At 43.3% G+C, this 26,899-nt stretch overlaps 1 protein-coding gene across 1 annotated transcript in view; it reads left to right on the top strand.

Moving 5' to 3' along the window:
• b4galnt4a (beta-1,4-N-acetyl-galactosaminyl transferase 4a) overlaps nucleotides 1-26,899 on the top strand; it is a 168,283-nt gene that overhangs the window by 113,431 nt on the left and 27,953 nt on the right. The window contains exon 7 of the mRNA XM_034215936.1: nucleotides 8,365-8,432. Coding sequence (XP_034071827.1) covers nucleotides 8,365-8,432 — 68 coding nt within the window. The remainder of the gene's footprint in view (nucleotides 1-8,364; nucleotides 8,433-26,899) is intronic.

Raw genomic sequence — 26,899 nt, 5'->3', positions numbered from 1 at the left:
TGTGTGTGTGTGTGTGTGTGTGTGTGTGTGTGTGTGTGTGTGTGTGTGTGTGTGTGTGTGTGTGTGTGTGTGTGTGTGTGTGTGTGTGTGTGTGTGTGTGTGTGTGTGTGTGTGTGTGTGTGTGTGTGTGTGTGTGTGTGTGTGTGTGTGTGTGTGTGTGTGTGTGTGTGTGTGTGTGTGTGTGTGTGTGTGTGTGTGTGTGTGTGTGTGTGTGTGTGTGTGTGTGTGTGTGTGTGTGTGTGTGTGTGTGTGTGTGCGCTGACTTTTCGTACAATGTCCCACTGTCTGGCTTCCTGCATAAAGTCAAGTGCTCGGCGCAGTTATCAGCGAAATGTCGCTCTTCTGTTTTCATTTAAACAGCTCCTTATATCCGTTAGCGCAGCTAGCTAGCACCAGATGCTAACAACAACAATGCACGTAAGGTCTCTCTCTCGCTCGCTCGGGCCACACATACACACACCCTCCCGGTCCTCCCAATAGCCAGTCGGTGCCTGCCGGTGAGCGTGGAAGTGTGGTCTGCCACAAGCGGGCGGCAGGAGCGGGGCTGTCAGCATCAGCTTGTAGATGGTATTTTAAACTCGATGAGCTCTGAAACTACGGGGCGGCCGGGGACAGAAAATACACATGCATTAATCGCGGTAAAATAATTAGTGGCGTTAATTTTTTTTGCGTTAACGTATTATTAACGCGTTAACTTGACAGCCCTATTTAACAATAATGTACAATTATCAAATATTTAATAATTTACTAATCTTAAACTGATCAGCTGACGTCGAGCGGATATAAACATCCGGTTCCGGTCCTGGGTGAAATAACTAAACTAAAAATGTTGCTTCATACAATAAAACATACCGTAATCAAACAATATTGTCTTTATACATTGAATTGTCTTGGGCAATACGCAAACCTCAATCTGCATTGAATGGAAATAAGTACAATGATTAATTCATGTAGTTATATAGAACTTTGGAATAATATGCACATTACCACATTACCTTGCAAAGACCTATATGTAGGCATTCTGTATGACATATATGCAAAAAGACAGATATATGAGCTATATATGAGGCATTATGTAGGAGATATATGCAAATATATGAACCTGACTTTGGCATATATGTGGAAATATATGAGCTATATATGACACATATATCTCCTATTAATCCCCATATGCACATATATGAACCTGCTATGGCATATATGCAGCATATATTCTGCATATATTTGCCATATATTGGCATATATGTTCGTATACTTTCTTTCCGTGTGGGTGTTGCCCCAGATCAGGGAAAATTGGGCTAGTAGTAGTGTTTATAGTGCTCATGTTTATCTGTTTTTGCAGACATGCTCGGCACTGCTGTATATTGTCAAATGTGATATACCTATTTATTTGTTACTATAAGCAGATATAAAAAAGAAAGAGATGTGCAGGAAACTGGGTCAGGGAACTGTCAACAATATGAGACAATAGAGCAACAGGAGCTGTTCATTTTCAAACAGACAAAACTGTCACGAGTAACATGCATGCTATTATTAAATGGAAAATATATGACACCTTTTATGTGGATCTCCAATCATTGTAAAGGTTAATGTAGTCAATTAAATATTTTGAGTAGCATCATGCGCACCTTGCCTAGAGGCTGGCACTGAAAACCCAAGCTGAATAAGCCTGTAGTTCTTTCTTTCCTCCAACCACATCCCTGCCACATGAGATAAGTGCACTTGGCAGGAAGAACAACAGATTGTGCCGCTGAAAACTCAGATTCTCAGTCAATAGAGTTATTGATAGCTTCAACATTACAATTCAACATTAATTGAATATACTTAACATTAAGGTGATGACCATTACTCCTGATGGCATTTGAAGATTCCAACGTGCCTGAATGAAAACAGACGAAATACAAGCGTATATCACAACTTATGATTAAACCGTCAAACTAGGCACTGCTGTATTAGTACTGTATAGAACTGTTTACAATGTTGTGACCTTCCGCCATGTTGAAAACAGATGAACCAAAAAGAATCTCTCCCCACCAACCCAACCAAACTTTCTCAGCACTCTTACATCTCTGAAAACATTATGAGGCAAAAAGTAATGCCTGTGCTTTACCTACTATAACACGTAATAATGTCTGATGTTAAAAAAAATAGGTTTCATTGCCAGGAAAAAACATCTGTTCAAAGTAACAAATAGGACATTTTGGATTGGAAAACCATAGCGTATAATGAGGTTCACTCTTGGTTGGAGTTCCAAGTAAAAGCTTCAAACCACCACCCATCTAATCATCTATTTGAAAAGACATCAACAAAAACTGTGTATGTATGGACGCCACAGAGATAAAAATGTAAACCTGCTTTAGATGGGCAATCCATCACAGCGAGCAGCATGACTATGTCTGCTTGTATTAATGTTGCCATTATGTTAGTGTATGCCGTTTGATTCAAACTACTCTTACAGCTGTAAAACCATCCATTGATAATGTAACTTTGACAACAATACAAACAGACATGAGGATCATTTGTATGGATTACCAGACTTCAAGCCCGTTTGAAGTATCTGCAGGTTGATTGTATGCCTGACTAAAATGAATAGAAACCAGTGACTGTCTCAGGGAGAGAAAAACACCTTGAACCGCATTTCATGAACGATGTAAACATGAGACTCTTTGAAATAACCATGTATTTCTGCTGAATGAGATAATCAAAACAAAGAGTGTTGTTGACTATGTTTAAAGTCCATCTTTAGATGCAGTTAGGATAGCAACAGCAGTTTCTCTTTTCTGTACTCACTAAGTGTTAAAGTCAGTATGTTTTTCTACACCAAAAATGCATGCATGCTTACTACAGGATTTTTATCATTTAATATCTTTTCTCCTAACTAATTCAATCAGTTTAAATGTGCAAGTGTTGATTTATCAGAGTTCCTGTTAGTCATAACTAAATCACAGGGTCAATAGTCATATTCAGAGCAGACATTCTGACTTTCCATAGCACAAAGCACACAGATGGAATAATGTTGTAATGATGACTCTGTTCCATTTAAAACTAGAACACCAGATGGCACGCAGGCATTAATATTATTAGTTACACGTGTGTTTCTCCTCCCATCACATTTCAACATGACAACATGTGTATTTGAAAATAGATAAAAGAATGATCAGTGAAAGGCAGTGGTTGTTCATGTTTATTTTAATTAGTCATGTTTTATATAATTATATCATTCAACATATATATCAAGGATCATCCTAGTGGTTTTTATCCTAGCTTCTGAAGTTAACATATGTGCAATTACTTTATTATATTACATTTTTCTACTGTTTCTTAAAGTTGAAATGTGGAATTACTGCCCTACCTCATACCAAATAAGTAAGTTGCCGGCTTTCGAGATTAAATTATACATTTCTCACTGAAGAAATCAGTACTTCAAGACATAAATAATTGGTCTGTTTGGGAGACATTATAAACAATTCCAGGGTCATGGCCCGGACACAGCTAAATGGAAAGTGCCCATTATTCCAATTCAAAGAATGCTTCTATTCTTCTGGCAAAGATTTCTCCAAATGTCAGGTTTCCTGTTATTGTGTTTTCTGCCTCTGAATGCAACCCAAAACCCTATTCAATCTTCACCCTCACACAGCACTTTGCAATTTAAGCTCAGTTGAGAAAAACTGAACTTAGAAAAAGCGCTCTGAAGTTATATCACAGGTCGGCTGTTTCTCTATTACCTCTTTTCTTATGGAGAGAAAAAAATAGAGTTAGGAAGAAAAGGAATTGATAGAGAGAGAAGTAATGTCTCCATACTGTAGCTCCATAACACACTCATATTTCTTATATTTCTTGACCCTGTACTGTGCTTCATTCTTCAGTGTTTCAGGGCCAGTGCCATCCAAAATTAGTTTTCCAGAAGTACATTCGTGGGTGAGGCTCGCACAGTGTGTGTGTTTGTATCTGTGTGAAAGAGAGGTGAAGTTAGAGCAAGGTTGCTGTTTGTCTGGGTTGCTGCTTTAAGTTTGAGAAATGTGGTCCCAAAGTTCCCTGCCTTATTTATCTGCGGAGACCACTAAAGTAGGAACAAAATAAGACAATATGTCAGTGAGGGGGAGTTTTTAAACATGTGATATGAGGAAGTGTGCGCGTTGCCCCTTATGTCTCCCTGGCTGCTTGCCTACTGATTTACCTCCCGCCTCCTCTGGTGCTCTCAATAAGCAATGACTCATTGTACTGTAGGAAATCCTGTGTGTGTGTTGTTTACATGTGTGTTTCTCATGCATGTACACGTGTACTACTCCTTCATGAGAAAGCTGTGGCACTGCACGTATTTTATCCTTGTAACAATGGCTTTGACCCTGCCATTGTTTGTGTACAGCTGATTTACCATCTGACAAGGAAGAAAATAGATACACTCTCTTACTTTGCTACAGGACTTGCACTAATATTTTCCTCCTTTGTGGGAGCCTACTGTAAATATTTTAAAACCCTCCAATTTCCAGCTTTTCTTAAAGAATCTGGAACATCTAAAACCCTGTGGAAGGAGATTGTTTGAATGGCTGACAGATTCAAAAGGAAATGGATCGGAATAAATGAAATGTTCATGAGCTCGGCGATGAATTTGAAACCTTTAAAACACAATATGCTGTACTCTGCTTTGGAAAAAAGGCATAGTATAAATCACAAACATTTGCACAAATTGTGCATTCAAGATGAATTTTTATAACAATTATAAATGCTTTTGATGTGAAAAGGGTCTTGCTTCAGTCATACATTGAAAGTCTTTGTCCTCTTGAATTTCACTTTCTAAAAGCATCATTTTCTTAATCAATATCCAACATTCATGTTAACTCTTACAATGAGGTGAGATCCTTTCAGTTTTCTGCCGCTGAAAATACTTTTCCCTTCTGAATTTTCATTTGCTTTGTAAACAAATGAAATGATCATGTTGTTTTGCCTGCACACATATTTTTTTAATTTATTTATTGGAAAAAAAGAGTCAACACTAGATAACAAGATAACATGTCTTGCCTAGATGAATATGTTTGCAGCTCGGTGTGCTGTGATCACTCTCTTTTTCATCTAAACCACAGCGCCCTTTCCAGAGAAAACAATTCACGCAAAGGGAGAATATAAACATGTGAGTACAGAGACATTGTCAACACTATTGTCTCGCAAGTTTCCCATTTATATTCAGTGTAAAAGTGATAAGTCACAGCTTCTTCTTTTTTCTTTCACTTTCCTCTGCTCTGAAGGCTTTTTAAGTTCTGCAATTTCATTCGGCTCTGATTTGTCAAAGTTATTTATCTTTCACTAAAGATTCCCTGCGTCTCTAAAGAAACCAACAGTACTTTGCATTGACAAAGATTGTATTTTAATGATGGTTGTTCTGAGGGAGACGAGCTTCAATGAGATTCTACTGCACTACTTTCTGCAGTCTTCCCTTTTGTAAGTCAGTATGAGCTGAACAAAACATAAAGAACACTTTAAAAGCAGTCTAGGTAAGTTAAATGAGTTCCGACTTTCATTTTGTTCATGTAGTCAGAATGGGCTCAGTGTTGGTGTATTAATAAGCAGATACAAGTGTTTCTAAAAGCCAAATGAGGCAGTAATTACAAGCTAAACGTTAGTACAGCAGCATCAAGGCTGAGACACATTATGGCTCCAATAGCATTCAATCAATCAATCAAATGTTATTAATATTGACAAATATCACGCATTACACATTTATCTCAGGTGCATTCAAATTTGTACAGTATATAACAAACCCCTGTTGATGGACCCTTACAGCATACAAGGAAAGAAATCCCCAGAATAAACCTCAGGACCACCATGGTAGAGCATCAGAGGAGGGACCCCTCTCCCAGGATGGAAAGACATGCAGTATATATGTTGCAGAAACATAATAAGCATAATAAAACGTCAACATCGGCAGTGGCTCAGTCAGTAGGGGCTTGGACTGGGAGCCATAGGGTCACCGGTTCAAGTCCCCGACCAGACCTAAAATATGGAGTGTGGACCGCTACACGGAGAGGTCCCAGTTCACCTCCTGGCCTGCCATGGTGCCCTCGAGCAAGGCATCGGACACCCCCCCACTCCCATTGCTCCCCGGGCGCTGTACAATAGCTGCCTACTGCTCCTAGTACTAGGATGGGTTACATTTGGCAGAGGCCACATTTCACTGTGTGCTGTGTGCTCTGCATGTGTGACCATTAAAGAGGGTTTCATCCCTCCGATTCTTCAACATCGACAGTTCGACACAAACTTGCTTAAGGGTTGGGGCTTGAGGTGACGTGACCTACATAAAACAGCCAAATGTATTTTATATCCAATAATTACAGTAACATGATACAGGTGGAGTGCTCTTTAATGAAGGCTGTTAACCACAAACCATTAATTATGACATTTAACAACCATCAGTGCTGATATAAAACCCACCCCAGACCATAGCAGCCTCACATCATTTATAAGTGTTCTCCACCTTATTCTACAATATAATCACATTGTGTATTGATATGAAAGAAGAGCTTTCATTTTAAATGTAAACTTATGATGTGTGTCAATTTGTGTACTTTCGTACTTGCTATTATGCTATTTTAAGGGCAAAAGGTGGGTCCCAATGTGTAATTTGGCTAAATGCAGGGCACTTTCCGTACAGAACCTTGATGGTGCAATCTTAAAAAAAAGAGGTCCAAAAGAGAGAGGAACGCTGGACACTTCTCAACAATTGCGAAAACTGCAATTGTGGGAAAAGTGCGATTGTGGTTGCTCCGGTGAACACCACTCTATAAAAATAAGTTATGCATGTGTTTTTTTATATCCTCTAATAAGAGTACCACTATACTAGTTTAAAAAATAAGCCACTGTTATTGGGTTAATTGAGCAGTGTGTAATAATAATAACATTTATATAGCGCTTTTCCTGGTGCTCAAAGCGCTTTGTAATGATTTGTACCGCTAACTTAGCCCTAGCTAACAGCGTTGATCGTCATTCTGAGGGCACAGCAGCTGTGTGTGATTTGAGACAAAGCCTCACGATCGCAATTGAACAGTTTACGACATGACAGTGTACTAAGCAAAAGTATTATTGAGATGCAGCTTGAGCAAGTTAGATGTAGCTGGGTGAGCTTAATCTACACTTTCCATTACAATGTTAACTCCCAGTGATATAAGTTGTACCACACTTCCTGTGCCAGAGGAGGAATCTGTGAGGAAATTGTTGGTGTGGAAATGTACTACGGCAGCAGCATGCTGCGGGCTTCAGAGTGAAGGCACAGTAGCGCACATTGTGTGCTCCTCCTCTCCAGCCAACTGCTTCACAGAGTCTCTCAGAGGCTTCAGCACTGCCAGGGGCCTGGTGCTTTTGGCCAGACATTAGTGTCCTTTTTTTTTTCTTTTTAGGTTTTCTTCTCATGCCAGCAAATGTGATCAGAGGTGCCATTGTATAATTGCAATTTCAAATGTGTGTGTGTGTGATTATCTTGTAGGTGGGAGTTAGTGTGTGTGTTGCTGCACAGAGTATACCCAGAGTGAGGATCAGCAGCCATTTACAAGCTGAAAGGCTCTTGTGATGTGTTGACACAGCGCAGCACAATGTGTTCTGACCAGGATTCAAACCCAGTGTGTCCAGCGCAAACAATTAAAGGAATGCCCGCTATGATCTTAGCCTGCTCCTTCATTATGGATCAGCCGCAGCAGGGGCCATAATTAGTGTGTTGGCTTGCTGAGAAAATGAATGGGTACTGATTCTACCACAGGGCTTAAACCGGAGCCCCGGGAGTCAGGATGAGCCGGCTTCTTAGACCCAGTATTGGCATGGAATGGATCCAAATTGCTCTCTTTTTGCAGCTTTTAGCTCATGTCTCTGCTTAGCCTTCTCGTTGACTCTACCTGTTGCCTCTGGGTCTTTTTGTCTTGTTTTCCTGTTACGCTTCATTTAGTGTGCTATCATAACCAGGGAATGAATCAGAGTCACTTTTATTCGACAATTGGATCTACGGAGCCTGATTGAATTGCCAATCTTACAGTCAAATCATCATAATGGTGGGAAAATGTAATTATGAAACAAAGGATCATTCCATTTAGACTATAAGTGGCTAAAAGTCCGTTTTGACGTAGCATTGCTTTGTTTCTCACAATAAATCATGAAATGCAGTTTATTCTTAGTCAGGGAAAACACAGACACACAGGACCCTTTTCATGCCTAAAAATTCAGTCAAAGTTGTGTTTTTCTATCTCACAAAGTTGATTTCTAAGATGAATTTTTTCATTAGAATACTGTTTCACACTCTGCCTGAACATTTCCTATGCTGCTCATGTCCCCCTCTCTTTCTCTCACACCCTCTCTGATCTGTGTCTCTTTTCTTGTGTGTTGCAGCTCGGTACAGAGTGGACCGCTCCAGGCGAGTTCAGCAAGTTCAGGTCCCAGTCCTCCAAGTCTGTGCAGTAAGTACCTGTGACAGCCGCACACATTTGCAAACAGCTCACTTAATTCACTCTAAATCCAGTACAGAGACCAAAACAAAGCCCCGTTAACAGCTAACGGTGATCTTGACAAATACACACCACCACAACTGTTCTTGTAAAGTGTCTCTCCAAGTATTAAGTAGCAGTTGGTACCAATCACACTCCCTGTAGAGTCAGTTCACCACACCACAGCCTCTTTTTATAACATAATTGCCTCAGAGGGCTTTTACGGCTCACATGCAGAAGGAAATGGATGGCTCGAGTGTTCACTGGACACTAGAAACCAGGTGGAGTGTCACTTCTCTGTGTATCTGTGCACGTTCACGTATGTATGAATTAACATAGCCACAGTAGAGTGTTCTCATTAGGTGTCGAGAAAGTGGAGGATCATCCCAGTTGAAAGACCTCTCGCTCTCTAAATGTAAGATGAGAATGTATTACCCTTTCGTCTCCTCTCAAATTCAACACATCTCTCTCCCTAATTGCTCGGAACTGCTAGCATGAAAGCATCCTTTAATATTAAATATTAGTAATGATCTGCACTCAGTTTGTTTCTGCAGTCATTGTTACATTTATATGATTATGCTGCAAAAGAAGAGATTCTAAGAAGCGGTGCTCCTGTTCCTCTGGGTTCCCGCATTGGTCTGATTGGATGAAGATGTAGAGTGCTGGCTTAAATTATTCACACACACACTCAGGCACACACACACATGCCCATGGTGTAGGGAAGGTTTAGAATATGTTAGCACTTCAAGACGGTACAAGCTGTAAGATAAACGCACACAAGGAAGAAAAATAACAAAATGTGTTTTGTTAATGTTGAATGAGTGTTTACAGCTATGCCTTTGTTTCAAAAGCTGAAAGCTGTGTGGGTTGGATTCAAAGTTAGTTTTACTCTGACTTTTACTCTATTATTTTTACAATTGATGGAAAATACAAATGGTCAAAATAGCTTCCTGTGGCTTGGTGATATTGTCAAGACAAATTCATACTGGCAGTCAATGAGCTGTTCACTGCATTATCTACTATTACTTTGTATAAAACAAAAGCCAAATACTGATTTTGTATGAAGTGGAAGTTATTGCAAGAATTATTCATTTTCAAAGCAAAACCATAGGACTGAGAAATCACTACATGGACTTGTGCAATATCAAAATCAAAGGAGGGGCAATTTTGTTATTCTGAATTAAGTAAGTGTGCACTTGGTGCTCTAGAACCAAAAGCTGATCAGAGTGGCACTAATAACTTAATGAATGAGTGATAAATATCAGCTATATCAGCTATGTGGAATATAAGAGTGATTTAGGGACCAACATCAAGCCCAAGTTAACATTAAACATTGCCCTGGTCCTTCACATCCCATTACCACATGTGCTACATGTTTTTACAGAAGCTTTGAGTTGTAATCAACATCTCCACTCATTATGCAAAATGAAAAGAACTGCATCAAATTAAATCATAATATTAAAACATTTTATTTGTAGAGTGTTCCCCACTGCGACATTCTAAAAAGAAAAAGGCATTGGTATCCTGCCCACTGCTGCCTTTTCAAGACGGTCATGTAGTCGTGTTACATTAACACAGTGGTGCCCTCATCATGCACAAAAGACCACATGTTCAATCTATGAAAGGCAAATGAGATGGAAGACATTCAATTAATGTGTCTTATAGAATGTTATATATTATTTTTCTTTGATTGCCATGCTAATTTGATATTGCATTTAATTTGAGTCAACGCATCGCTCCAATGTCTCATCATGTGTCAAGGTTTCATTGTAACTCATTGTGAATCATTCTGAGAGGTTCTGGTTAAGAATGCAATAATGTTAAATGCTCTTTTAAAAACAGTCATATTGAACATTCTGCTTCACTTCGAATGGTAGAAATTGGTACACACACACTTACAACAGATTATGATGATTTAACATTCATTAATGCCATAAGGGACTGAATGCAGGCCAGGGGCCTCATTTATAAACGGTGCGTACGCACAAAAGATGGCGTACGCCAGTTTCTACGCAATGTTTGCGATTTATAAAAAACAAACTTGACGGGAAAATGTGCGGTCCTCCACGCAAACCCATGCGTACGCACTAAGCACAAAAACGGGAGAGACGAGAAACTGCACCGTTGGCAGAAGGAAGAATGGAGAGAAATATGTGGAAATAATACCATAAATAAAATGTTACCACTCATTTATCATATATGAATAATTCAAGCCAATCTTAAAATGATTAAACAAACGCCTGTTTGAGACTTCTCATTGCACTCAAAAACACGACTTGGAGAAATAAATGAATAGCCCACGGAAATGTTATTGATCACCCCTCGATTATGTTCTCTTGTTAAGAAATGTATTCTCATAAATGATGCGGTAAGCAGGAGGACAGAATTACTTTAAACTGATGCCGTTTTGCATTTCTATAGGTTGTATAGATACGAGCATGGTTTATACTATCATGTTTAATCATGTTTTATGCCGTTCACCAATATTTGATTTAAGTCGCTCGTAAAACACAGGAGGTATGGAAACTAAGAACACCATATGTGGTAAATTGTACAGCTAATATAACAAAACACATTAGCTGTATTTCCTTTAACTGGTGGATTATGGTTATATAGTTGCTGATCGAAATCTGGAACACAAACCACCAAATACAAAAAAAAGAATTCAGATCCAGTCGTCATGACTCCACTCCGGAGGGATCCCCCGATCATTTATTACAGTTTCTCATCAAGGGGGTGTCAGTCAGTCAAAATGAATATTAATACGGGGCGTTTATTTGACTATTTATAGGCAAATATGGGCGTGACGGGAAGTCCGCCAAAGCTGCGCCCCATTTCCAGTTGATTGTGATTTATAAAGGGAAACCGGCGTAGGATGTGCCGTACGCAAGTCCTGCGCCGGTACGCAGTGTTTTATGAATCGGAAAATGTCTGCGTATTTATTTGCTTTGTCCTACGTAAGCAACCTTCCCATGTGAATCCTACGCAAGGCTTTATAAATGAGGCCCCAGGACCTGTTGGCAAGTATTTGTATGTGTCTGTGCGTAGGATAAGCCTGGTTAGCACAGAAGGCATACCAGACTTCAGGGGAGAAGAGAATTGACAAAAGATTAGGTAGAAGAAGAATAGAGAGGAGGCGGCAGCTGAAAGTTTTTATATTTTCTCCTTCTGTCTCACAAGTGTCTTGCGTTCTCCAACAATAACATCACAACAACAACAACAACAACAACAACAGAGTAGCCAACCGAAGGCAGAAGGTGGAACATTAACAAGACTGAGTGTGTGTAAAATTTAAAACACTATTCAGAGCAGAAATTTAAATTTAAAGCATCGGTAATCTGTTAACAAAACAAACTTTTAGTATTGTATTCTTTGATGCAAAAGCTATGTAATATTTATCTAAGCTAAGTAACATTTGAAAAGTTTAACTTTAGTAACAGATGTATTCTACACTTTTGCTGCTTTTGCTAATAGTTGAAACGTTTTGAGAACTTTCTCAGCCACTGGAAATGTGTACATTGATGATTTTGCGACCCGTCACTCTGTTTTTATTTTATCCGTGTGAGTATGTGAGAGGATGTGTCTGCAATTTGTGTCTTTGTAGAAACTGCCGGATAGTTGCCTACACTTAAGTCACGGTGACAATAATACAATTGCCCACTTAAGGAGAGCTGTTGAAGAGAACATGTGTCTACTGTGTCCTGCCCACCCCACTGAGATCGTAAAAACAGGCATAGTTATCAACCTACATAAAACACACACACACCAATTGTTGCTCGCTACCTTCAAATAATTTGAATAGTCTCCACTCTTGTGTAAAGTGAATCATTAATCAACCATCAGGTTGTGAAATATCGGTGCCAGATATTAAACGTCTTGAAATATTGTGTGATTTTACGGATGGAAAGAGCTAACGACTAAAGTCACATCAGTTTATTTCATTAAAATATAGATTAAGAGAATAACGCAACATTTACTTGGAGGTTTTTGAGTGTGTGGGCCTGTGTGAGACATTCATCTTTTGACATGCAAGCAAGTACATGTCTTTAATGTGCATGTTGAATACCATGATATTTAAAATTCCATTATGCATCCGATGACTTTTTTGAAACTCCGCACAGCGAAGGCAGAGTATTTGTCATCCTCCAAATGTTCCCTCTGCCGCACTGCGCGACACCCATCCCTCACACACTGCTGCACTCCATCTGTTTATAGGCAAGCTGATAGGCTCCTGTGCGTGGCACATTGTGTGTGCAGCCGGATTAATCGCCATGCATTCTTAAAAAGGTATTCTTCAAAATGAGATGGGATGGAATGGAAATGAGTAAATTATTAGTGCAGAACATAACAAGATATCATTTTTACAGCAATAATAATGAGACGCATTTCATCACCTGGTAATTTAAAACATTTGGAAACCAGATAAAATAAAGGAATAATTGAAGCAAACTCATTTTGTGTTTCGAGAATATTACGCTCAATTTCGCAGATGGAAAGCCATTGTGAAAATTATTATTCATCATACACAAGGCTACAGTTTGCCCCTGGCAGTGTGATCCGAGAGCAATTTGTTATTAAAGAATAAGTTCAAGGCCATTTGAGTCTAGTAACAGACTCTATTCTAACACAAAGCTGCAGTTTTCAAAAAGCTTTTACAGTATATGCTACTTTTCCTAGTTATTATAATATTGAGCCCAGAACAGGAATAAATGGTAGCTAAAGTGTAAATGGAGCACGGAAGAATGGAGTTGAATGGTGCAGAGCTGAGCACAACCAAACGGAGAGCAGTCTGCAGACACATAATTGAACAGAGGAGAGTAAAACACAACAGACACTCCCACTTTGGCAAGGTTGTTTTTTAGTTACTTTCTCTCGTTTTACTCGCTCTTTGGTCGGTGGTTACTTATACGTCTCGGTCCATTGGAGCTGTACAACGGCCGCAGTAGAGCTGAGTGAACAGTGAGTAATGGCTGCTGCAGGGAGGAATCATATTGTCAGGGAATAAAGGATATTCTTGTTGAGGGGTTCACTGGACTTACATGATATTTTCAAAGGCTACTGAAACCAACCCCCCCCCCACACACACACACACACACACACACACACACACACACACACACACACACACACACACACACACACACACACACACACACACACACACACATAAAATCACCCTCCAGTTGGCAGTCCCTCTGTGCTCACTATGCGTCATGGATGACGGCAACTACGGCTTTCAGGTGCACTTACTTCATCTAAATAATGCTACATTTTACCCATCAGGCCCTCATTCTCTCTTTCCCACTGTACCCTACTAACTTTTGATGGTTTATATTTAACTTTTTATCCCTCTGCCACCATATGCATATACATTTGGGGAGGGAATGTGAAACGGTGAAAGGGTACGAGAAGTAGCAGTGGGTTAGGTGGGCATATGCTGCAGTGAACTCATCTGAGACACATGTTGTTCAAGAAGTGACAGAAATTATGCTCCATCAGTGGGGTGTGGCCTTCCTGTTGCCGTGATGTGTGAAAGTCTATCATGGGTGGCAATTTAAATGGGATGGACTGGAAGATAGGATCAGTACACCTGTGTGTTGGGGAGATCGGGCCGCCATTAACACCACCTGGCTGTGGCCACCTGGAGGTAATGACTCACAATAGTGTGTGTGTGTGTGTGTGTTCTAATTCTGAAGTTTGCTAAATAAAACTTGAGGATGGAGAGCATTTGTCAGATTATATCCTTCAGCTTCGGCATAACACTCTTTTGTGACTCATCTCATCACTGAAATGTATCTACAACTGTTAATAGCCCCAGTGACTTGTTTGGGATGAGTTATTCTTGATTACAGTGATAATTTTGACAGTCCCTTGTCTAATTATTTTTAGAAAGCTAAGCTATAAAGAAATGGGCCTTTTCCATTTGCTGGTTACGGTTTATGTCACTAAATATTAAATATTGTAATGTGTAGGCACCATTTTTTATTCTGCTTTGGCATAAATTGTCTAAACAATGAACCGTTTAAGAAAAAAAGAAATACACTTCTAAAATAAATAGTGAGACAACATTCTGTACTTTCAAAATAAAGCTTTAAAACATTCAAGCTAGACTGGATCAAAGTACAAAGTACGAAAACGCGTCTCCCTTTTGATGGCACAAAGTTGAAAGTGTCCCTTTCTGTCTAACTCTTTGTCTCCACCTCTGCTCACACCTGCAAAGTGATGTTTGGCAGTGCCTGATAGCTGCTGTCACAACATCCTGATGAGTGACAGTGAGGCAGCCGGATGAGGAACTTGGGTAACCCTGACAACACTGCCTCCGCACAGGCACAGCTACCTGAGCCTCGGGCTGTATAGACAACACCGGGGAGATTGACATTTGCTCAAATTCTTTAAACTGTGAGTCGCGTACTGAGCCAAGTCTTTCACCGCATGATGTCAAGTATTTTAGAACCTTTAAAGCAGCTCAGACCGGGATATGATTGACAGTAAGTTGGAGATGAAAAGGAATATCGTTTGAAGGATATTTAAGACAAATGATCTCTAGCTTCATCTCCTCAGTATGGCCAGAATAAGGTCAGAGATTACTTTTTTTTTGTCAATTAAGTCATTTCTGTGTCTGCAATTAATCCACATGTGCTTATGTGGATGACCGTCCAACTTGTGAGCTTGGTTGTTCACCTTCAGGTGTAATGATTCAAATAAAAAATGGCTGCTGCTGACCTTTGACAGCTGCGTGACGGGGAGGGAAGAGATGAGTGAATTCCAAGGTTATCTGGGCTGCCACTGCTGGCATTTTGAAGGAGCACCTTTCAGTTCACAAATAGCTGGAAATGACATTTACGCCCGATCCTCCACGGACATTTGGGTGTTACTGTTGATGTGTGTTTGTCCTTTTCTGCGTGTGAGAGTTTGTGTGTTCGTTCTTACTTTTATACGCCTTTCTTTCTTCTCTTAAAATTAGTTTTTCTTTTTCTTTCATACACTGCAATTGCTTTCATTTGTTTTCCATACACATGATTTAACAGAAAACCTCCAAAGGCCGATAATAGTTGGAGGGAGAGAGTTAACCACACTTTTCCCAGCAACAAGAAGGGAAAGCTAGTGGAGAATGACCAGTTATTTCACTATGGGATCTCTCAGTATCTATAATTGAATCATTTAAGCACTGCTGGCTATTAGCTGGTGTGGAGACTCAAGCATTAAGAGAGAGGGAAGTATAGCACTTGTGTTCAAAGTGTCAAAGGAATACTGATCATTGTGGCTGGATATTGCACCTGCACTGTCTCATATGTATATATTGTGAGTGTATGTTTCCCTATGCATTTGACACTTCTTCCTAAATTTGTTTGAGTGTGAATAGCGACTGTAACGTCAACATCTCTCCACTCGAGGAAATTGGTTGATGCGCTGTAGCTGTTGAATTAGAATGAACATGTTTGCCAGCAAGCAGCAATGACTCCTCTGCCCCACTTTCTTCCCTCAGGCCTCCATATGTTTCTATGAGTGATGGGACCCTGCTGAGACACAAATCTATGTCTGTGCGTCTAGTCATGTGTATGTGTGATGTGGCTTATGTTTAATCATAATTTCTTCGGGGTGTTGATACAAATCTCTTGAGCTGTGAAAGACTTTGGTAGCAGACTTCTGATTGGCAGTACCACCAAACGGTAACACAGGGTTGCTTCGGGCCAAACGCGATTAGACACAGTAATGATGACGGAGGGTCAGCGCAGTCTGAGGAAACCCAGCAATTAGATTCAGACTAGCTGTGGAACGTTTGAAAAGTGATTTTGTGACTATTGAGGATGTCCATCCAGCATCCAACAACTTCTGGAAGTATCAGAAACTAACATTTCAACATTTATGCCCACTTTATGATTGGCCAGGTGTGCGTAGGTGAGGAAGTGAAGAAGTAAACAGGGAATGAACTTCTCTCTTAAAGGTAGGGTAGGTAAGAATGGAGAAACCAGCTCGAGTGCGCTAGAATTTGAAACTACGCAGCCGTAAAAAAGCTGCCCCTTCCTTCAGACTTCCTTACAGAGCCCCTCCTCCAACACACACGAACGCGCACAGGACCAATGAGGGTACGAGATAAGTTTGTGCACAGATGGAAGGCTGACAGGCAGGTAGGCCATCCAGTTACTTTAGCCTGGCCGGCTACAATGATTGGTCGTGCTTTTTACAGCGCCACGGCTACGGCTTCCACAGAGGAATTTTTTTAATGTATTTATTGTCAAAGCATGTATTCATTGCTATCGGGATGTTAAGAGCATTCCATGGAATATAACAAAAAGTGTTTCTGAAGTGAATTACCTACCCCACCTTTAAGCTCTTTATTGCTGTATTTATGAACTATTGCTTTCACATTTAGTGTGTGCAACCAAGTGCAACCTAGGAAAGACTTTTTGGAAGTACCTTTGTACCTCCATTTTTTTGAAGAACAACTTGTATTTTCACCCTGCCTTCAAATATGGTGAATCATTTGTGAAACATTTTGTGTTTCAACATAGATGAAAATTGTCTCACTCTCATTATTAATCTGAAATAAAATCATTATAAATCTTAACACAAAAAGACAACAGGTTCCTTTTTTAAGCTATTTAGTGAAATAGTTGGGAAATTTTTGTTTTGACGATACTCAAATAGGAGTAAATAGTGTATTTATTTTATAACACTGATTATTTTGAGGTGTGTTGGATTGGCTTCAAAAACACTACAGTCCCCATGTTTATCGTAATGGAGGGACACTCCTGGCAGAGCAACAATGTTGGTCAATGATTTTTGCATAACATTAGAGCTCTATGGCAGAAGATTAAACTTTATCAAGCTTTTGGGGACACAGACAATACTTGTTGCATCAGTTCATTGTTAGTTCTCATTCATAACACTCCGTTCGGTGTCTCACTATGGGATGCGCCTCATCGCGGAGCAAACAGATGCATCAATCTCATTACGCCAATCCTGATTGGCTGGTGATCTTGACGTCAACGTCAGGGAATCACCCCCTATAAGTAGCTTGCGCTACGACGCATGCGTCATTCAAACACCTCTTCTCGCTTCAGAGCACATCTCTACAGTAGCCGGACAAGCTTAACAGTCCACAGACTGAACCCAAATCCAAAACATTTCGGTCGACGGGCGCTCGCCGGCTACTCCTTCTGCTTCGCAAGAAGACGGTAATACTAACGCCAGTTAGTATTAAAATCGACCTCGCCGTTTCTTTCCCCGGAAAGTAAGGTAAGGTTTTGATTTTTCTCAAGCTAGCTACGCACCTGTTGCTAGCTAGCTTCCCCTTACTACCGACACCACGGTAGCGAGGACGCTTTTCTTTTTCTCTCTCACGGAGGAGAAAAGGATTAGAAGTATATTGACACACCAGTCAATATTCTTTGAGAACAAAGGACCCACACCGTCCCTTTTTCTCCGGATTAAGGACAGGTTGGTAACACTTTTCTCTCAACGACGTACCTGTTACGAGCGGGTCCTCTCCACGCCACGAGGCGAACAAGATGGACGCCTTTCCCCCTCACACCAGAGGAGTCAGGGACTCGGAGGCTCGGTCATGCGGTTGAAGATAGCAGGCACAGACTCACACCAGGTCTGCTCGTCCTGCCTCGGGCTGCAACACGCCCAGGAGGCTATCGACAACCCTGGCTCGTGCGGGCATTGTGCCCGTTTCACCCGAAAGAGCCTCCACCGACGACTAGCACACCAAGCTAGCTTGTTGGAACAGGACTCCCTCATGTCCACTGATGCGCCGTTTGGCAATCAAGACACAGGGGCGTCCGCCGCAGAGACTGAGCCCCTCACTGTGTCGGTCTGGAGCTCACTAACAGCGGCAGCTGCGGAACCGGGATCCCACGCCGTGTCAGGCCGGGACCCGGTGGCGGCAAGAGACGCGGGAACGGAGCCCCACGCCTCACCAGGCGGGAGCTCCCGGCGATACCTCACCATGGTCTCGCCCGCGGAGGATGTCCTGGAATTAGACTACATGGAGGACGAAGAGGACACCTCTGAGTCCCTCCTGTCTGATTCGGATGAGCAAGAAGAATATATCTTCATGTCATCGGCTCAAACGGCAAAGCCGGGAGCGATGGCTGCTCTCCCAGGCGATAGCACACCAGCTTCGCCCTGTCTGACCATGGACCTGCAGGCCGCGTGTCAGCGCACTGCGTCCAGGCTAGACATCCCGTTGCCCGAAATGGCCAAGGAGACCGCCAGGTCCCGTTACGAGGGGAAACATTCTCCCCAAGCAACGAGGACAAGGAGGCAACTCCTCCCAGTCTTCCCGGAGATGTTGGATGAGGTGTCGGTCTCGTGGAGGGACCGACCCTTTAGCAACAAGGCCCCAATCCAGGGTGCCTCCTCCCTAGACTGCGACGGTATGGAGAGGCTCGGGCCTGCTCCGCATACCGCCGATGGAACTGCTGGTGGCAGCCCACCTCCTACCGAGGATGGGCCCGTCACCAAGCAGGAACCCCACGCTGCCAGCGAAGGTGGACCATTTCCAGTCGACCATGACTGAACGGTCCTACAGAGCCGCAGCGTTGTCCGCCAGGGCTCTGAACGTTTCCTCACTGCTAACCGCATACCAAGCGGAGCTCTGTGAGGATATGTCGAGTAATCCTGGACCGGCCGTTCTGGACGAGTTGGCCGCGGTCACAGACATTTGTCTCCGTGTCCAACGCTGCGCCGTCCAGGCCACGGGCAAAACAATGGGGATCATGGTGGTGCAGGAAAGAGCTAGATGGCTCAACCTCACCAACCTCCCAGACTGGGAAAAGGAGGATGTGCTTGACATGCCCATCGTTCCCGAGGGGATTTTCGGCTCCGCTCTTGCCTCCATGCAGAGGAGATGCGAGTCGAAAAAGAAGGAGGACGAGGCCCTCCACCTCTGCCTCCCTCGAAGGGCCCAGCCGCTGCCTTCGCAGCGGCAGCCCTTCGTCCAAGCTGCTCCGAACCCTGCTCGGTTCAAAATACCGAAAACGCAGAGGTCGCATTCCGCCCCGAGTCCCCAGCCCAGGCAGGGGACGAGGGCGAGCTGGCCTAGAAAATCTCCGGTTCCGGCTGCAGACCAGGCGCAGCCAACCCAGAATTTCGGCCAGCAGTCGAGGAAGAAGAAGCGAGCGGCGTGACAGCCCCTCCTTCTCCCCTCTGTGACAGAGCTGGAAGTCTACGGTTCCCCAGCTCTAAATGTGTTCCCGCCGCCTCGAGAGATGCCTCAACACCATCCTCAAGTCCGCATAAACACATGTCACACACTTATTGATTTTTCTGTCATAAACATTTTCCGCTGACGCATCCAGGCTTCGAGCCAAGGGCGCAGCTCGAAAGAATAAAAAGAAAAACAATAAAAACAATAAACAGTCCGTCAACTGTTCCCCTTCTGAGAGCAGCTACGGCCTCTCTCAAAGGGCGGAGAATTGACGGGTCTGTGAAGGCACCACCGTCACGCGCATGCGCAGTGCCGGCTGGGGCTGTAAAGGCACCACCGTCACGCGCATGCGCAGTGCCGGCTGGGATCGTGAAGGCACCACCGTCATGCGCAGTGCCGGCTGGAGCTGTAAAGGCACCACCGTCCCGCGCATGCGCAGTGCCGGCTGGAGCTGTAAAGGCACCACCGTCATGCGCATGCGCAGTGCCGGCTGGGGTTGTGAAGGCACCACCGTCACGCGCATGCGCAGTGCCGGCTGGAGCCGTTAGGGCACCACCGCCACGCGCATGCGCTGTGTCGGTGGGGATTGTCGAAATGGGGCACCACAGTGCTCAGACACTGGAGGGCCCCATAACACAACAAATAAAGACTCAGAGGGGAAGAGACGTGACATCTCAGCTGGCTCTAAGGAGCATACAGCGGGAGATGCTCATGACATCTGCTTGGGTTTCTCAAGACAGTTACACGGAGCTACAGACTCCAAGTCACTGTCACCCCCCCTCGCTTCTCGGGCTATCTGTATTCACAAGCCCGGGGAGAGTCAACCCATATTCTGGAGGGTTTTATCTATAATGCCCGCCGAGCAGAGTCAGATTACGCAGACAAATGTCCTCGTAAAGCACCGGCTCAACATGGGTCTCATAATAAAACTAAACCCCGCGCGCCACGGCGTGCGGAGAGTATTGGTTATTATGAAATGCGCAGTGGCACTACGCCACTGGCCGCACCCGACTTTTGTAGTACGGGGCGCGCCTACGGGTGCTGTCCTTTCACGGAAGGTGGTCACCACGGACGCATGTCTGACAGGCTGATAGGGTATTTACGAAGGTCGCCCGGTGAGGGGTCTCTGGGGCAGAGACCTCCAGCGGGCGCACGTAAATCACCCGGAGTTTTTAGCGGTGTTCCCCACCCTAAAACGCTTTCTGCCTTTTCTCAGAGGACACCATGTCCTCGTGAGGACAGACAACACGACCACAGTATTGTGTATGAACCGCCAAGGGAGGTTGCGTTGTCTCCAGTCACACACACTGGCACACAAACTGATCCCTTGGAGCGGCAGACGTCTCCTCTCTCTGAGAGCGACGCATGTACCAGGAGTGATGTACCTCGGGACAGAACTACTGTCCAGAGGTGCACCACTCTATGCAGACTGGACTCCACATCCAAGGATCGTGAGTCCGCTGTGGGTGCGTTACGGCAGAGCCGCGTTAAATCTGTTCGCATAAAGAGAAAATGCTCAATGACAGCTGTTCTCTTTAATGCACGATTTAAACGCACCGTTCTGTACGCGTTCCCACCCCTGGCTCTGATACACCCAACTCTGGCCAGAATGAAGGAGCAACGCCACACACTTATCCTGATGGCGCCGCCCTAGCCCGCAACGTACGGGCTGGCGGAGATATATCAGCTGTTGTGCGGGCAGCCATGGCAGCCCCCTCTACGCAGGGACAGATTGTCTCAGGCGGGGGGGGGGGCGATCCTTCACCCACGCCCAGAGCGCGGGGCACTATGGGCCTGACCCGTGAGTGGTACAATCTGAATACAGTGGGATTCCCTCAGAAGGTGATAAACACTATTCAGAGTCCGAGAGCTTCCTCCACCAGGTCTCTTTATGACTGTAAGTGGAGGGTGTTTGAGGAGTGGTGCCTTCAAGAAGGACACATCTCCTTTCAATGTCCTGTCGGGGTGATTTTATCATTTCTACAGGACTTGATCGATAAACACAGAGCTTTCTCCATGATCAAGGTGTATCTGGCTGCTATTGCTGCATGCCATGTGGGCTTTGAGGGTAAGACGGCTAGCCAACATCCTTTGGTCTGCCGTTTTATGAAGGGAGCTCACAGGCCCTGTCTCCAGGTCACTGGTGCCCTTATGGGACTTGGCAGTGGTTTTAAATGGGATCAGAATGACCCCATTTGAACCCCTGGAAGGAGCTGACATGAAACATCTGTCACTCAAGACAGTGCTGTTACTGGCCCTGGCATCCACCAAGCGGGTCAGTGATATTCATGCGCTGTCTGTACATCCTTCATGCACTCAGTTCGCCCCAGGGCAAACGAGAGTGTTGTTGAAGCCCAACCCTGCCTTTACACCAAAGGTGGTTGGTTCGTGTACCCCAATTGACATTGACGCATTTCCTCCGCCGCTGGTTTCCTCCGGGGAACAGCAGCAGGATCTGTTGTGTCCAGTCCGTGCTTTACGCACATATATGGACAGATCAAAGGAGCTTCGTCTTAATGACCAACTCTTTTTGTGTCCTGGGATAACCCTCACAAGGGCAAGCCTGTTACTAAGCAACAGCTCTCCCACTGGATTGTGGAGGCAATTGCTTTGGCCTATACGAGTCAGAGTTTGCAAGCACCTTCGGGTCTGCGGGCTCACTCGACTCGGGGCCTGGCTACATCCTGGGCTTTGTTCAAGGGTGTTTCCATCCAAGACATCTGTGCAGCGGTGAGCTGGTCCTCGCCGCTCACTTTTGTCCGCTTTTACAGGCTAGACGTCTCCGCTCCAAGCGTGGCCCGAGCAGTGCTGGGCACCTGGTTGAGTCAGCGCTCTACCTGTTAAGTTCTGGTTGGTTGGTGATTTTCGAGATAAGCTCGTCTGGCAATACGGGAGCTACAATTTCCCATAGTGAGACATCGAACGGAGTGTTATGAATGAGAACTATAGGTTACTTACGTAACCCCAGTTCTCAGAGTAACATGAAGTGAGATGTCTCACCAGACGGCCCTCCTTGCTATGGTGAAGCGAGAAGAGGTGCTTATTTTATATGGCGTCGTGGCGCAAGCTACTTATAGGGGGTGATTCCCTGACGTTGACGTCAAGATCACCAGCCAATCAGGATTGGCGTAATGAGATTGATGCTTCTGTTTGCTCCGCGATGAGGCGCATCCCATAGTGAGACATCTCACTTCATGTTAATCTGAGAACTGGGGTTACGTAAGTAACCTATAGTCCTTTGATGGGATTTGTCGACAATAAGAAAATTGTTGCTAGCCTTTCTCCTAAATCCCTACTTACACAGGTTCTGTATACTTGTGTACCTCTTGTATGTGAAATATTGTTTGACCTTGATGTAATATAATGATTGTAATTGCACTTCACTGTTATGAAAGAACATATGCTTCACAGTGTGGCACACATACACAAACCACAGGAGAGAAGGCATAGTGAGATACTCAAACAGTTTTTAATTCCTCACATATCCACACATTGAGGCCAGTAGAAAGAGAGAAGGAGTGTTAATGCTAAATCAAAGCGTGCAATGGTTGAAGTGGAGGCATAGAGAAGAGAAAAGCATTGAAGATAGTAATTCTGTAATGCTATATTAGATAATTACATATGGGGGAATTGGACGCTGTAGATAGGGAAGAAGAGAGAGCTTTGGAGAGAAGCAACAGACAAGATACAGGAGAAGAGAGACAGGAGGATGAAGGGGAGCAGAGGGGGACGAAGGGACGGGAGGGGATGGAAGAAAGAGGATTTATTGAGGCTGCAGGGAAGAGCAGCGTGATAGCTCTCTGATGGATTAGAGGAATGCATGAGAAATGGACTGAAGAGGGGAGACAGCGCGAGGGGAGAAAAGTGAAGTTTGTGCGTCTCCTTGGGGCAGCTTTAAACACTGGTATCATTAATGTCGTTGAGAGGATGTCTTTTTTTTCAAAGGCCACCTGTGGGTATTGGAGAGATCTGGCGAGAGAAAGAGGGGGACAGGGATGGGGTGACAGTCAGATAGCGTTAATAAGAAATTGAGTTGGACAAAAGAGGAGATAGCGGAAAAAGCTGAATCAGGAAATTGCTGTAGCTGGAGGGCAGATGAGCGTGGTGAAGGGAAAGTTATAGGACAAAGAACTGGTGTTTACCAAGGACTGATTGCAGACCAAGTTAGTTACTGAGGGTGTGTGTGTGTGTAGATTGATCTGTCTGCCTTCAGGGAGTTTGGCACCCAGGCTTTGGTATATTTCTTTAGACAAACCCACAGTACAACAGCTCTCTTTGAGATGCTCATGAAAGGGGTTTGTCACTCAGCAGGACTAAAGAAGCACTCTCTATATTCATGCCAAATAAATATTTCATACTTAAAATCCTGCAGATTTTGGATGATACTCCCAGAACGTTATTCAGCTCCAACAGTCCCGTCTTGTGTTATCCAGCCCAGTCTCGCTTCTTTGTCTGACTTCATCCGTTCAGCCCAATGAAGGGAAACTGGATACAAAGACTCCAATTAGTCAGGCAATTAGACTCCTGTTTTGTGTCCTCCACTCATCCTCTGAGTCACACGCTAATAGCTGTTCTTCCCCTTCCATCTCTCATTTGCCCTTCACTCACTCTCTTACGTTTTTTATCTCTCTTCTGGCGTGGTGTTCTGGATAAAACAACGTCTCAGTGATATTCATTGGAATGTATTTTCTCCTTTTATGATACAGAAATGATTTATAAATCCCTCTACTGTTCATTTGCTTTATATCATTCCTCCTTGATGTTTCTCTTCACCTGTCTGTCGGTCTCTTCATCTCTTTCAACCGAAGCCCGCATCGTCATTCATCACTAGGAGAATGGTGTGGCCAGACACACACACACTCTCTCACACACAAACACACTCTCTCTCTCTCTCACACACACACACACACACACACACACACACACACACACACACACACACACACACACACACACACACACACACACACACACACACACTGAATTACTTTCACATCTTTCTCATGTGTCTGACTATATCTTTATTTGGAACTAAATGTAACTTCGACAGAATTGGAATAGACTATCACCTGAAGTCACAAAGAGAAAATATAAAGGAAGTAGCATAAGAAAAGATATATATGGTTTTGTGAACAAAACTCAATGTTCTGCTGTCTTCATCCTTCCTGTTTATCCACCTCTCTGTTTCTCACTGTGATATGATCCAGATATCCTGTGTGTGTGTGTGTGTGTGTGTGTGTGTGTGAGATCTGGTATTTTACAACCGTTAAGTAGGTCTGTATTGGCTGAGATGCCAATCTGTGACTGCTAGAGTTGTGCTTCTCTGACAGTGAACTAAAGGAAAGAGATCCTTAGATGTTGAAAACAGATGTGTTGAGGATGCATTTTTTGTGTTCATTCATACAATTGTTATTCATTTTATAGTGTGTATCCTTATTTGGTTTTGTTGTATTCTGTATGTAACCTGACACTGTGGCGGCAGACAGCATCCTCTCCGCTCTGACATTAGATTATCCTCCAGATGGAGTCAGATTATGGGCTGAAATGGACAATCTAATGACCGGTCAGGAAATGTACCAATATCCCTAAAACCCATCTAGAGTCGTCTGTTCAGGGACAGGAACTCAATGAACTGACAACTCTGAATATATCATTTGGAGTTCAGGATGTTAAAAAGCATGTCAACCCAAAATTAAATTTGCTAGAATCCACACAGTGAGATTAAATTCTCCAATATATGTTTTCCTGATACTAAAAGTTAAAGTAATGCGTTATAGTATATTTCACTACAGACTAAATGCTGCCCTCACCCCTATACTTTTGGGACTCAGATTGATCCGTTTCTCCACATACTCATTATTAGTAAAGTTTCAGACTGAAGTATTACACAGATTAAAGTCTGCAACGTTTGAATCATGGGAAAGGGCAAGCAGGGTGCCAGGAGGAGAAAGTGGAACTTAAGTTTACTGAGTACCGTTTTCAGCAGCTGCACAGAGAGATGTTCCCTATTCATGAGAGAGTGACCTTAGCACACTGTCACTGCTCCCCTCCACCTGCAGTGATTTATTGGTCACAGAACGCTGGGCAGCCGGATGATGTTGTGCACGGAGCAACACGTGACCGCCCCCCCCCCCTTCAGCCTTTGTCCTTTCCTTTCAACTCGGTCAACTACATAAGGAACAAACACACACAAATGTTCTGCCAAAAAAGTCCATCCAAAAAGCTATAATTGGCCAATCCTAACCATTGAACACCAGGCATCTTTGTGTGGTAGTCCTGAAGTCATTTGTCAAGCCGAAATGCTGAAAAAACTTTGTTGGCTCTGGCTTCTTTAATATGCCGATGCAACACCCCGTTGCTTTGTGTTTTGCACTGTTGAATGGAAAGCAAATTTCAAATGTCCCCTTGTTTAAAGGGGCTACACTATTGTCATTTTCAGGTTTCATAATTGTATTTTGTGCCTCTATTGTGACTTATTTACATGCTTTAATGTACAAAAAGTGCCTCTTTTCACCCTCTCTCTGAAACGAGAACCCAGTCTGCTCTGATTGGTTAGCTGACAGGCTTTGTTGTGATTGGTCAACTGCTGAGAGATGTCCTAATCCTTAGCCCAACATGTGTAATGTTTTGGAGCGCTAGCCAATAGAAGCGCACGTGTTACATACTGATGTCACTATATTACGGAAGTAAACAAAGGATTCCAATTAAGGTGTTTCAGGCAGGGGGAGGGTTTTAGCCTACATATCATTGAAATGCACAAAAACCTATACAACACTCTAGGAAAGGGAAAACCCAAGAAAGCATACTAAGGCCCCACATTTATTTTTTCATAATCATGCCCATGCTTGTTACAACAACAAGGATAACATCATGCAACAATATCTTCTCTGTACCCTCGGTTTGTTTTATTTTCGTGGCGTCTCATGATTTCGTGGGGATATTTTCATTTCGAGACAGTGTGTATCAAAGAAGATGAGACTGTTTGTTTGAGGACACAAACAGGAGACAGGAGGTATCCTCAGCAGAGAGAAAAAAGAGGCACAGGAAACAGAAACAAAGAAAGAAAATGTAGAAAAAAGCAAGCCGTCGCATATCACAGCACATGAAAATGGAGGTACCAAATCACTCCAAAGTTCAGAGACGCAAATGTTTTACAAACTACCCGGCTGCGGCAAACATAATCAACAGGATCTTGTTTATAGAAATTACATTTTCCATGCAGTGCCATTTAACCCTCAAAAGAATAGCTTTCATATGCATTAAAGGCACATGCTTTAAAAAC

This window comes from Gymnodraco acuticeps, unplaced genomic scaffold (genome assembly GCF_902827175.1).
Source record: "Gymnodraco acuticeps unplaced genomic scaffold, fGymAcu1.1, whole genome shotgun sequence".
NCBI classification, from domain to species: domain Eukaryota; kingdom Metazoa; phylum Chordata; class Actinopteri; order Perciformes; family Bathydraconidae; genus Gymnodraco; species Gymnodraco acuticeps.
This window is presented reverse-complemented; position numbering and strand designations above follow the sequence as displayed.